This window comes from Pan paniscus, chromosome 6, assembly GCF_029289425.2.
Source record: "Pan paniscus chromosome 6, NHGRI_mPanPan1-v2.0_pri, whole genome shotgun sequence".
NCBI lineage: Eukaryota > Metazoa > Chordata > Mammalia > Primates > Hominidae > Pan > Pan paniscus.
This window is the reverse complement of record NC_073255.2, coordinates 144,811,494-144,824,590: the sequence shown is the minus strand read 5'-3', so window position 1 is coordinate 144,824,590 and position 13,097 is coordinate 144,811,494. Positions and strand designations below refer to the sequence as shown.

General features: G+C 43.0%; 1 protein-coding gene across 3 annotated transcripts in view; it reads left to right on the top strand.

The window, feature by feature from the left end:
- LAMB1 (laminin subunit beta 1) overlaps window positions 1-13,097 on the top strand; it is a 79,634-nt gene that overhangs the window by 24,921 nt on the left and 41,616 nt on the right. For all 3 annotated transcript variants that reach the window (XM_003811210.5, XM_063606334.1, XM_055114819.2), the window contains 5 exons: window positions 216-336; window positions 2,556-2,744; window positions 3,020-3,199; window positions 3,335-3,447; window positions 5,359-5,438. In XM_003811210.5, the coding sequence (XP_003811258.1) occupies window positions 216-336; window positions 2,556-2,744; window positions 3,020-3,199; window positions 3,335-3,447; window positions 5,359-5,438 (683 nt within the window). The remainder of the gene's footprint in view (window positions 1-215; window positions 337-2,555; window positions 2,745-3,019; window positions 3,200-3,334; window positions 3,448-5,358; window positions 5,439-13,097) is intronic.

The window sequence follows — 13,097 nt, the reverse complement described above, 5'->3', positions numbered from 1 at the left end:
GTAATAGGAACATTCTAGAGATGAGGCATGTAGCCATCAACAAGACAGACAACTCACTGCAGGCAGGGAGAAAATAAAAACAACCAAACAACCCTTTTCTGTGGTGAGCTAGAGATGAGTATGAAAAAGGGTTTTAAACTTTCAATTGATTATGGAGAAATGTGGCTATTCATACATCTCTTCCTTTGTTCTCTCCTGTTTTTATAACTTTCAAGGTTCACGGACACTGCATGTGCAGGCATAACACCAAGGGCTTAAACTGTGAACTCTGCATGGATTTCTACCATGATTTACCTTGGAGACCTGCTGAAGGCCGAAACAGCAATGCCTGTAAAAGTAAGTCTGTGTTGAAGGGACATTTTAAATCCATTCAGGCTCTAGTATCCATTTCCTAATTAGAGGTACTGTAACCGTGTACTGTACTGTTTTGCAGAGGGAAGAAAAGTTACTGTCTTTTTTCCAGCTTCACCCTGATACTCCTAGACAACCAACAATATGCATTCAGTTAATTAATATTCACGGAACAGCCCCTGTGTGTTTGACACTGAGCTGAGTAGTTTGGCAGCTACAGTAGAAAACTAAGGTGCTGTCCTTGACATTGTATCTGTTTCGTTTTTTGGGGTTTTTTTGTCGCCTAGGCTGTAGTGCAGTGGCACAGGCGGCTCACTGCAACCTCTGCCTCCCAGGTTCAAGCGATTCTCCTGGAGTAGCTGAGATTACAGGCGTGTGCCACCATGCCCTGCTAATTTTTTTTGTGATTTTAGTAGAGGAGAGGTTTCATCATGTTAGTCAGGCTGGTCTTGAACTCCTGACCTCAAGTGATCCACCCACCTCGGCCTCCCAAAGTGCTGGGAGTTTACAGATGTGAGCCACCGCGCCAGGGCTGTTTTTAAGGCAAGATGACCGTGAGAGAAAAATGAGAGAACTATATGGCAGGGTAGCTGATGAAGGTCTAAGAGATATGGAGTAGCATTTTTGGCCTTGTTTCTGTGCCAGTCCAGCTGCGGCCTCTGGCATACCTCCCTCCATCCATCTCAGGGTTTTCTCTGGGTGGAGATGTAGCCGGCAACACCACTGCCCCTCCCCACTCCACACACAGTGATTCTGATGCATGTCCTCCCCTTGAAGAGCAGCTCCGCCTCTGCCCCCACTGAGAAGGACTATTATAGAAGTTCAGCAGCCAGTGAGAGCTGGAGTGGTCAAGGCTTGCTTTGTAGGTAAAAACCAGATGGCCCTTGATGGATACTTAACATGGAGAAGGAAGGGAGGGAGGGAGGAAGGGAAGGGGAGGAAAGGAAGGAAGGAGAGAGAGGAAAGGAAGGAAGGAGGGAGAGGAAAGGAAGGAAGGAAGGAGAGGAAAGGAAGGAAGGAGGGAGAAGAAAGGAAGGAAGGGAGAGGAAAGGAAGGAAGGAAGGAGAGGAAAGGAAGGAAGGAGGGAGAGGAAAGGAAGGAGGGAGAGGAAAGGAAGAAAGAGAGAGGAAAGGAAGGAAGGAGGGAGACGAAAGGAAGGAAGGAGAGGAAAGGAAGGGAGAGGAAAGGAAGGAAGGAAGGAGAGGAAAGGAAGGAAGGAGGGAGAGGAAAGGAAGAAAGGAGAGAGAGGAAAGAAAAGGAAAAGAGAGGAAGGAAGGTGGGAGGGAGTTCAGGTAAGAACAACAACGTGAAGCACAAGGCCGCAAGGATGTTCTTGAAACCATCACAGAGTCCATGCTGGGAAGGATTACTCCAAGGTTCACTTCAACCAGTGTATTGAGAGCAGTACTCTGCTGGGCACCAAGGATGTGAGTAGATAAGACACAGTCCCTCTTCTGCAGGCTGTTGTGTTGCAGGGGGAGATAGGCAAGGTGGGAGGCTGGAGTGCAGAGCCCCAGGAGGGCCAGGCTGAGTCAAGCTCCCCTGTGCAAAGACAAGAATGGGATTGTTAAGCCCGAGAGCGAGATGATTAAAGCTGGGTGGCACCAAGATGACCACCGAATGGGCTCACAGAGGGAAGCGCTGCGCCCAAGGAGGTCAGCTAGCTGGCTGTTAAACAGACCTGCCTTACTTACTATGGCCTGGCCTGGTGTGGTGGGAATATGGGAATACGGAGGAGGGAATCCATCCTTCAGGCCTCACGGTCCTTGAAGCAGGGAGCCCGTGGACAGGCTTTCCTAGCAGCACATCATCTGGAAGGTCTCTCGCTACAGTGTTCTTCCACCCAGTCCCACCTTGAGTGGACCAGAAAGCGCCCTCAGTGGGATGGCAGCCATCCTCTGTCATACACTTCCAAAGGGACTTTCCCTTAGAGTTTTCCATTTTTCATAGCCCATTCTCTTCCACAGAGGTCAGATAACTGTTTATTTTATAAAGTTCACATTTTTGAGGTTTCTCATCTACTTTAGGGTTTAAACAGTGTCATCGGTGGATGCGTCCTTTTTCCCCAGGAGTCCTGCTTGTTGACTGCCATTTTGTCTGAACTTAGTCCCTGGTTTCCTAAAGGATCTTCCTTCCTGCCACCCCCACCCTCCATTGGTCCATAGATTTAAAAAGCTTTTCTTGACGTTGCTCTTGTCACGCAGAATGTAACTGCAATGAACATTCCATCTCATGTCACTTTGACATGGCTGTTTACCTGGCCACGGGGAACGTCAGCGGAGGCGTGTGTGATGACTGTCAGCACAACACCATGGGGCGCAACTGTGAGCAGTGCAAGCCGTTTTACTACCAGCACCCAGAGAGGGACATCCGAGATCCTAATTTCTGTGAACGTATGTTGGGAAATGTCACTCACTGTGTGGGACCTACTTCAGATTGCCTTCCAAATTGAATAGTCTGTAGTCTCAGAGTTCATAGTATGAGCAGTAAAGCCAGCATTGTTATTGTAATTGCAGTTGAAGATGCTGGGAGTGGAATTTACTTGGTAGTTGTGCTGCTTTTAGTCGACTTTTGTGAGATTTAGAGGGAGGAAGGGAATATATGTATTTATACAAAGATACATTGAATTTCCTCCTGATTTTAACCTGGTGCTTTGCATTCTTCTCAGGATGTACGTGTGACCCAGCTGGCTCTCAAAATGAGGGAATTTGTGACAGCTATACTGATTTTTCTACTGGTCTCATTGCTGGCCAGTGTCGGTGTAAATTAAATGTGGAAGGAGAACATTGTGATGTTTGCAAAGAAGGCTTCTATGATTTAAGCAGTGAAGATCCATTTGGTTGTAAATGTAGGTCTGTTTGCTAAAAAGTTTGGGAGTTTTCTTGTGTTTGAAATTCCCATTTTACTTTGTAATTCCAAAGCCAGACTATTATTTGAAACTCACGTGGTCTGTGTTTCTCCACTTCATTTTGTTTTAATACAGCTTGTGCTTGCAATCCTCTGGGAACAATTCCTGGAGGGAATCCTTGTGATTCCGAGACAGGTCACTGCTACTGCAAGCGTCTGGTGACAGGACAGCATTGTGACCAGTGCCTGGTAAGTAAATCCTCATTACGTGGGATGGGTGGTTTGTGAGGATGACATGTTTTAATAGAGAAGGCTTTTCGCCATTGTAGAGTCTATGATCACCCTCACGTGTACGTGTTAAAAGACATGAGTAGACAATGCACACAATAGGAATTACTAATGGATAATTTCACAAGATGTTCACCATCCCTGTTAGAAGTGTAAAGTAAAGCCACAATAAAATACCATTTTTATAGACACAATTAACACAAGTTTTTAAAAATGGGAATGTTTACTATTAGGATATCATGAGGTATTGCTACTTCTTGGCTGCTGATGGGCATCCATATTGGTTTGTACTTTTGTGAAAAGCATTTTGGAAATACATATCAGTAGCTTGTAGAAATGGGCATACCCTTTGACCCAGTAACCCCACTTCTGGGAATCTATTCTAATGAAATAATCAGAAAATTGGACAAAGATTTATTCACCAGAAGACTCATTGCATCTTTTATTAATCATAGCAGAAGACTTGGAAACAACAGTGGAAAAATAGTTAAGTGTGGGGACTTCTATACAATGTAATATTTGGTTGCCACTGAAAATGACAATAACATCAGGAAATGCTCATGCTGCTTGCTATATTTAAAAAAAAAACACACAGGATGTGAATAGTATCTTGATTATGTAGGAAATAAAATTCATCAAGGAAAACAAAATCTGGAAGGAAATACACCAAAAAGTTCACTGTAATAATTCCAAGTAGGATAATTATGAGATAAGTTTTTAAAAATCTGTATTTTTAATAACATTGTTATACTTTCTAATTTAGGGAGGATTCACTACCCCCAAATTATTACCATTAAATATGTATATTTATATATAATCTTAATACATTCTTAAAGGAGATTTCTGGAAGTGTAAATTGATGAGCCTGGTCAGGTGTGATGCCTCATACTTGTAAGCTCAGTGCTTTGGGTGGCCGAGGCAGGAGGAATGCTTGAGGTCATGAGTTTGAGGCCAGCAAGACCCCATCTCTAAAATTTTTTAAAATCATAAATAAAATAGGCTGGGCACAGTGGCTCACACCTGTAATCCCAGCACTTTGGGAGGCTGAGGCAGGTGGATCACTTGTCAGGAGTTCAGGACTAGCCTGGCCAACATGATGAAACCCCATCTCTACTAAAAATAATAGAAAAATTAGCTGGGTGTGGTGGCACATGCCTGTAATCCCAGCTACTCGGGAGGCTAAGGCAGGAAAATTGCTTGAAACCAGGAGGTGGAGGTTGTAGTGAGCTGGGATCGCACCACTGCACTCCAGCCTGGGCAACAGAGCAAGACTTCATCTCAAAAAAATAAATAAAATAAATTGGTGAACCTGTTTTTATATACTCATTTTTGAAGTGCACAGAGCTCCTCTTCCCTACTGTTCCATTTCTCTTTATTTCCATCTCTGGTGCTCTAAAGATTTGATTTCCTCGTGGCTCAGTGGTGAGAATAGTCGTAGCTGTATGCTACATTTCCACATAAATTCTTGGAGGGCTTTCTGTATGGGATTTACGACAGACTGAACTGAGGGCAGATTTAAAGGCCTGCCAAATACTTGCCATAATTCTCTTACAGCTAGAGTAATTATAATGAGGAAAATTGGTATCTTTACTGCTTGCTCTTCTTAGTTGTTGGATGGAGGTTATCTATAGGGCAGAGCAGCTAGTCTTTGACCTGGCATGATCCTGTGATTGTGAATGGCTCTCTTACACCAGTGCCTGCAGCTCAGGTTTCTTGATTTCAGAATACTCCTTCCTTTTGTTGGCTTTCTGCTTTAATGATGAAAATGAGCATTTGGCGGAACAGCTGAAACAAGCTTTAACTTGCTTGTTGCTGAGTCTGTTGCATAATTACAGAAACCTACCGTTACATGTTTCACGTTTTGTTCCGCAGCCAGAGCACTGGGGCTTAAGCAATGATTTGGATGGATGTCGACCATGTGACTGTGACCTTGGGGGAGCCTTAAACAACAGGTAAGTGGAGCTCCACCTATGCTCTTGTCAGTCTTCCAGGAAAGTCATGACTTCTAGGAATGGGTGACATTCAGTTGTTTCTCAAAAAGACATGCAAAATATTTTTTATATGTCTTGATAAATGTGTGTAGGTACCTCTATGGACTAGATTCCCAGTGATGGAACTGCTAAGTCAAAGTACATATGTATTTTTAATTTTAATAGAGAATGTTAGGTTGTTCCAGACATATTGAACTAGTTTATTTTCCTATCAGTTACAAAAGTACCTTTTCCCCCATCCCCAGCAACAGTTGGTATCATCAACCATTTTATTTTTCAACAATCTAAGCACATGGAAAATGGACTCCTGTTTTGATTTGTGTAGAGAATCTTTTCATTTTCTTTTTTTCTTTTTTTTTTTTGCGACTTCCAAGTCCATTAATGAAAATCACATGAGACAATGTTGAGCTACTTAAATATGCTAGTATTCCTTGAATAAATGAAGCATAAAGCTCCACCAGAAGCTATCAGAACACACATTTGGCAAGATGTTAAATCTGTGGGAGTTAAACCACCTTCGAGTCAAAGAGAATGTTGGTCTCTGTTCCTGGCTCAGAGTCAGAACATCTGGAACAGATAGTGTAAGTGACTGCTGAGAGAATAGACAGATGTTTCCCTGTGGCCTTGAGTCTTCCCAGAGAGAACACTCTGAATTCATTGAGCAAGCTTCATGTACTCAAAAATGGACTTTCTTTCCCAATTATTTCCCAACACCATAGTAGTCTGCTGGGAAGGAATGAGATATTCAGCAGCAAGAACATGTTGTGTTTGTCCTCTTTATTTGGGTTTGTTCTGTTCGAGGTCGTGCCATAGACCCAGTACAGCATGTAGCCTCTGAAATCCGGTGTGAATATCTGTTCTTAGAAAACCTCCAGAGAGGAGGAAGCTAGGATAATTCCATAAAATCAGGGAAGAAAGACAGAATGCTGTCTGCTTGTGGAATCACTTTTCTGACTTTTCCTTTGTGACTCCCAGAACACATGTTGAATCCTTTAGTAAATGACTCCTCAATTCAAAGCTGTCATCACTCCTAAAGTCCTTCTTGATGAGATAAAAGTGGCATATGCAATTCCCCAAATTATGTCATAAACTCAGGAATGTCCTATGATTCTTAACCCTAAGTAAGTTTTGTTCCTACACTCCCTTCCTCTTTTTCTCTATTCCACACACACTTCCTGTCTGTCTCCACCCATGCACAGGCCCTAGCCTGCCCTCTAATCTCTTCTGCAAAAATTTATAAAAACCAGAATGTATTCACCAAGAGAGTTTGGGAAGCAAAATTGTCTAGTAAAGATTTTTAAAGCAGGTAATCATCTGATCTTTCTAGCATGATTGATGGGATGCCCTATCTTTGAGAATCATTGGTGGAGGGGAAAAAAAGAACATTTAAAGATGCCTTGTAGTCTGGTGACTCTAGAGTGTTTTATGGTGAGCCTTTTCAAAGTTGTTGTCCCTCAAGAGGAATTTCCCCAGGAGCCCCTTAGGCAGGGTCAACTGAAGCACTGATTCTACCGGGAGATGTGCACAGATGCCGCTTGGGAAATGTTTACTGGATGATTGGTTTGTTGCAATCACTCATCAAAACCTTTTACCTGATATTTCTTTTACGTAGTAAAAGAAATACGTTGTAGGTACTGAATAAATGCTGATTGAGTAGAATTTAAAAATAAAACATTTCTAAGATGTTAAAAACTAGATATGTACTCCTTAGAGAGGCAGTCTCTAAATGTGATCCCAGACACTCCTTAGTTACTTTGTTGAGGGACAGAATTAACCATAAAAATCACTGGAAGTGGTAAAAGCTTTAAGATGTTTTGTATAGTGAGCTAAATGGATTTTTGGTAGTACAACAAAAGTTTAATAATCCATGTCTATTATATTGACAACTAACCTGAACTTTGGAATAATTAAAGAAGTGGCCAGGCGCATTGGCTCATGCCTGTCTGTAATCCTAGCACTTTGGGAGGCCGGCGCGCCAGATCACCTGAGGTCAGCAGTTCAAGACCAACCAGGCCAACATGGTGAAACCCTGTCTCTACTAAAAATACAAAAATTAGCCAGGCGTGGTGGCACCTGCCTGTAATCTCAGCTACTTGGGAGGCTGAGGCAGGGAGAATCGCTTGAACCTAGAAAACAGAGGTTGCAGTGAACCAAGATCACGCCATTGCACTCCAGCCTAGGCAACAGAGCAAGATTCTGTCTCAAAAAAAAAAAAAAAAAAGACCTAATTAATTTAAATAATCTAACTGAAGCCAAGTTAATGAAGTTTTGCCTAGTAGATTACCTGTTTTAATGAAAAAGAATTGGCATTGGTTGCTAGGTAAATGCTACTTATAAATGTTTAATAACATTGAAAAATATAAACATTTTTACAGCATCCTTCAAGATTATTTTAACAATGAAATGTAGAGTTTTCATATCTGGCTTGAAGCCCACCCCCCCTTTTTTTTTTTTTTGAGACAGAGTCTCGCTTTGTCACCTAGACTGGAGTGCAGTGGCATTGATCTTGGCTCACTGCAACCTCCGCCTCCTGGGTTCAAGCGATTCTCCCACCTCAGCCTCCTGAGTAGTTGGGACTACAGGCACCAGCTACCACACTCAGCTAATTTTTGTATTTTTAGTAGAGACGGGGTTTCACCATGTTGGTCAGGCTGGTCTTGAACTTCTGACCCTCAAGTGATCTATCTGCCTCAGTCTCCCAATGTGCTGGGATTATAGGCATGAGCCACCATGCCTGGCCCCACCTCTTTTTTGAACTCACCATGGTGAAGCCCCGAACCCTCCCTTGATGCATTGCTTCTGCATCTCTTTTAGCATTTATTTTGCTCTTATAGTTGTGTTAAAAAGGTCAGAGATTATGTCATCTTTGTTTTTGCATCTCCCTTGGCACCCAGCACGGTGGACCTGGCAGGTACTCAGTAAATGAGGGACTAAAATTTTTTGTACTTCGAATCCAGAACGGAAGTTAGTAGATATTTTTATCATTGTATTGAATGACTATGGTGTAGCTAACCCTTTGTTAATTATAATCATGTACTGCATAATAACATTTCGGTCAAGGATGGACCACACATACAACGGTGGTCCCATAAGATACTGTATTTTTACTGTAGCTTTTCTACATTTTGATATGGTTGAATACACAAGTTCTTGTCATTGTGTTAGAATTGCCTATGGTATTCAATACAGTAATATGCTGTACAGGTTTGTAGCTTAGGAGCAATAGGCTATACTATACAGCCTGGGTGTGTAGTAAGCTATACCATCTAGGTTTGTGTAAGTACACTATGATGGTCACACAGCAACAAAATTGGCTAACAACACATTTCTCAGAACATATCCCAGGCATTAAGTGACACATGACTATACTGTGATAGAACAGGATTATAGGACGTAGGTCTTACCGAAAAGAAAGTGTCCTAGTTGGGGGTGGGGAGGAATGCCACCCTGAGAAAATGAATGGTGCTGACGGAACACTGTGGTTGGTTATTATGAATGACGTTTTTTATGCTTTAATATTTTTCTGCCTAATTCCTTAGTAATAGGGAAATGTTAAAATTCCATTTTCTTTATTCACCACCATTTAAATGAAATGGAATTTTTAAATGTTGCCAATTTCTATATTTATGATTTTGTTTGTTTGTTTGTTTGTTTTGTTTTTTTTTTGTTGAGACGGAGTCTCGCTCTGTCGCCCAGGCTGGAGTGCAGTGACGCGATCTTGGCTCACTGCAAGCTCCGCATCCCAGGTTCATGCCATTCTCCCGCCTCAGCCTCCCAAGTAGCTGGGACTACAGGCACCTGCCACCATGCCCAGCTAATTTTTTGTATTTTTAGTGGAGATGGGGTTTCACCGTGTTAGCCAGGATGGTCTCAATCTCCTGACCTCGTGATCCACCCGCCTCGGACTCCCAAAGTGCTGGGATTACAGGCGTGAGCCACCACACTCAGCCATAAATGTATTTTTTTAAGAAATAATCTTGGCCTTCACCCACTGAGAAAACATAGAGCCTGTATTAGTTTTCTATTGCTGCCATAACAAATTACCACAATTTGGTTGTTTAAAACAATATAAGTTTATTATTTTCCAGTTCTATATGTCAAATACAGTCTCAGTGGACCAAAATCACAATGTTGGTAGGGCTGCATTGTTTTCTAAGGCTCTAAAGGAGAATGTGTTTCCAGCTAATTTGGGTTGTTGGCAGGATTCTGCTCCTTGCAGTCGTAGGCTGAGGTTCCCCTTCTTTTGCTGGCTGTCATCTAAGGGCTATTCTTGTCCTCTAGAGCTGTGCACATTCCTTGACTCATGGTCCCCTCTCTCCATCTTCAAAGCCAACACTGGGTCAAATCCTTCTCATGTCACAGCTCTCTGACCTACTTACTTCCCTGCCTGCCTCTCCCACTTTTAAGAATTTATGTGATTAGATTGGACCCACCCAGATAATCCAATAATCGCTCCATCTTGATGTCCTTACCCTTAATCACATCTGCAAAGTCCCTTTTGCCATATGAGGTAACATCCCACAGATAACAGGGATGAGGATGTGGACATCTTTGGGGGCCATTATTCTGCCTCACACAGGCCTTATTTATTTTATGTCCTTATTCTCCCTTACTGATTTAATGAAATTGAATCTCTAGTTTACAGAGAAATTTGTAGAGAATACATAAGAATCTAAGATGTACCATTTCTATCAGATCTGATTTTTACTTGAACACAGGAGAGAGTAATTACATGTAATAAATCATTGGTATCACTGTGAAGAAGCCAGGATTTGTGCTTGAGTTTTGAAAGCTGAGATTTGAAAGGTGCGATTGGTGAGCAGGGGAGGGCCTCCGAGCTGGGAGGGAAAAGATGGGTAAAGGCACAGAGATGGGAATGACTGTAGCAAGGTCGAGATCTGGTCTGATCTTGACCATCTCTGCTCACATTCCCCCATCACCCTCTTTGCTCCTGTTATTCCTGTCCTCTCTCTGCCTGTCAAGTCCTCTCCAGGCTTTAAGGACACCTCTTTCATGACGCCTCCCTCAGTCTTCTCAATCAGATGAATCATATCTTCTTCTCCCTTAGTGCTTTGCTTGTAACTCTATCAATGCATAGGTTCTTACTGCATTTTGATTTGTTGCATTGGTTAATTTCTTTATTGTTTATCCCCAATTAGACTGTAAGTTCTTTAAGACAGGGACTATTTTTTTTTTCTATTTCTCTTTCTGTATATCATTTAGCCAGAAATAATAGACTTAGTGAGGAAGTAAGGATTCATTCAGAACAAAGTTCACAATGGACTAAAATGTGAGAATACCTGCACTGGGAAGCAAGGCTGCTAGGGCCAATATTTGATCAGTAAATATTTGCTGAAGAGTATGAGGAGTGTGGCTCATTGGAAAGCAAAGAGTCGGCACCAGAAAGAGAAGCCGTTTTCAGAGGATGGGTAATGGAGGCTGCAGAAAGCCAGGCAGAGGCATCATGGCTTGATATCATAAGAAACAATTGTGGGTTTTCGTGAAACAATGAAAGCAGCGCTGTAGGAAGATCAGTTGGCCCGTGGTAGACAGGATGGACTAGGCAGAAGAGGAAGAAGAGTTTGAGAGGTCAGTTTAGGAGATTGTTAGAGTAACAGGTATGGGGTGATGCCATCCTGGACTGACGCCATCCTGGACTGACGCAGTGGCAGTGACAATGAGAGGAAGCTGCTAAGTTGAGAAACATTTTGAAGTAAAAGCTGAGTATTGGGATAAAGGAAAGAGAAGGTGATGTCTCACCTATACCATGAGAAGAATTTTAAATCTACTGGCAGAAACAGCAGAGCTGAGGATAAGAAGTCAGTGTGGGTGGTGATGATCTGTTTGGGACAAGATGAATTAGAGATGACAGCTGGCCAGTCCATGGAAATGTCCCATTGATGGCTGGAAATAGAGAAGCAGAGCCCAGCCACCTGCTGGGTGCTGAGAGCTGTAGGGTGAGGGCCATCTGCATAGGAAAGCCACAAGAATGAGTTCACTGAAGGAGCCAGTGTTGAATCAGAGCCATGCCTATCTGTGATGACAATTCAAGCCTGTGGACACAGACTCGTGATTGGCAGGGCCGCTGTTAAGGGAATTCCTTTCACATGATCGGCTCTCATGGAGCCATTCCTTGTTTAGAATTGTGCTGCAGATAGAGGCAGCACCGGGAGCCTGCTGGCGCCTTTGTCCTCACCTTCATTTGCTCGTTCTCTAATGGTTGCATGTGAAGGTCTAGTTGTTTTCTTCTTTGGTGGTTCATGTTTTGGATATTTGTTGTCTCAGTAAACATCTGGGGAGGAAAGAATTTTCTTTTGTCCATATGATGTAATGTCTGATGCCTGAATTTCTGAAAATAGCTTTTGTTCATGGACTGTGCCAAACGAAGGCTAGGTCCTAATTGGAACAAGCTTTCCTCTCTTGGGAATTGGCTATGGGACGTTAAGAATTCCTATTCCTGGCTGGGCGCGGTGGCTTACACCTGTAATCCCAGCACTTTGGGAGACCGAAGTGGACGGATCACGAGGTCAGGAGATCGAGACCAGCCTGGCCAATATGGTGAAACCCTGTCTCTACTAAAAATACAAACATTAGCCAGGCATGGTGGCAGTCGCCTATAGTCCCAGCTACTCAGGAGGCTGAGGTGGGAGAATCGCTTGAACCCAAGAGGCGGAGGTTGCAGTGAACCGAGATCGTTCCACTGTACTCCAGCCTGGGCAACAGTGCGAGACTCCATCTCAAAAATAAAAAAATAATAATAATAAAAAGAATTCCTATTCCTGTAGGATAACAACATGATACACAGAAAGAGGACTTCAGCTATGCCGCGGCAGGGTTGTTTAGGATTTTATTTATTTATTTATTTATTTTGAGATGAAGTCTCACTCTGTCACCCAGGCTGGAGTGCAATGGCATGATCTCGGCTCACTGCAACTTCCACCTCCTGGGTTCAAGTGATTCTCCTGTCTCAGCCTCCCGAGTAGCTGAGATTACAGGTGTGTGCCCCTACACCTGGCTAATTTTTTGTATTTTCAGTAGAGACGGGGTTTCACCATGTTGGCCAGGCTGGTCTCAAACTCCTGCAAGTGATCCACCTGCCTTGGCCTCCCAAAGTATGGGATTACAGACGTGAGCCACTGTGCACCCGGCCTTGGGACATTTTTAATAAGCCTGTGAGTGCAAAGTGTTCCTGTGAGTTGCAACTTGCCTTAGGTACCTTGTTTAAAACTTTGGGATGAGAAAAAAAGAAAGAACAAACCTTGAGAATGAGTTGAAAGTAACAATTCCAAACCACAGCTCGTCTTTAAGTGAAGTAAAAATGGATACATGTAATTTGAGTTTTGTATTGTATACAAAATTATGATATAATAAAAGGGACATAAGCTGAGAACAGAAGTTTGACTCTTGTTGCCCAGGCTGGAGTGCAATGGTGTGATCTCAGCTCACCTCAACCTCTGCCTCCCGGGTTCAAGCGATTCTCCTGCCTCAGCCTCCCAAGTATCTGGGATTACACGCCTGTGCCATCACGCCCAGCTAATTTTGTATTTTTAGTAGAGATGGGGTTTCTCCATGTTGGTGAGGCTGGTTTCGAACTCCCGACCTCAGGTGATCCGCCCGTCT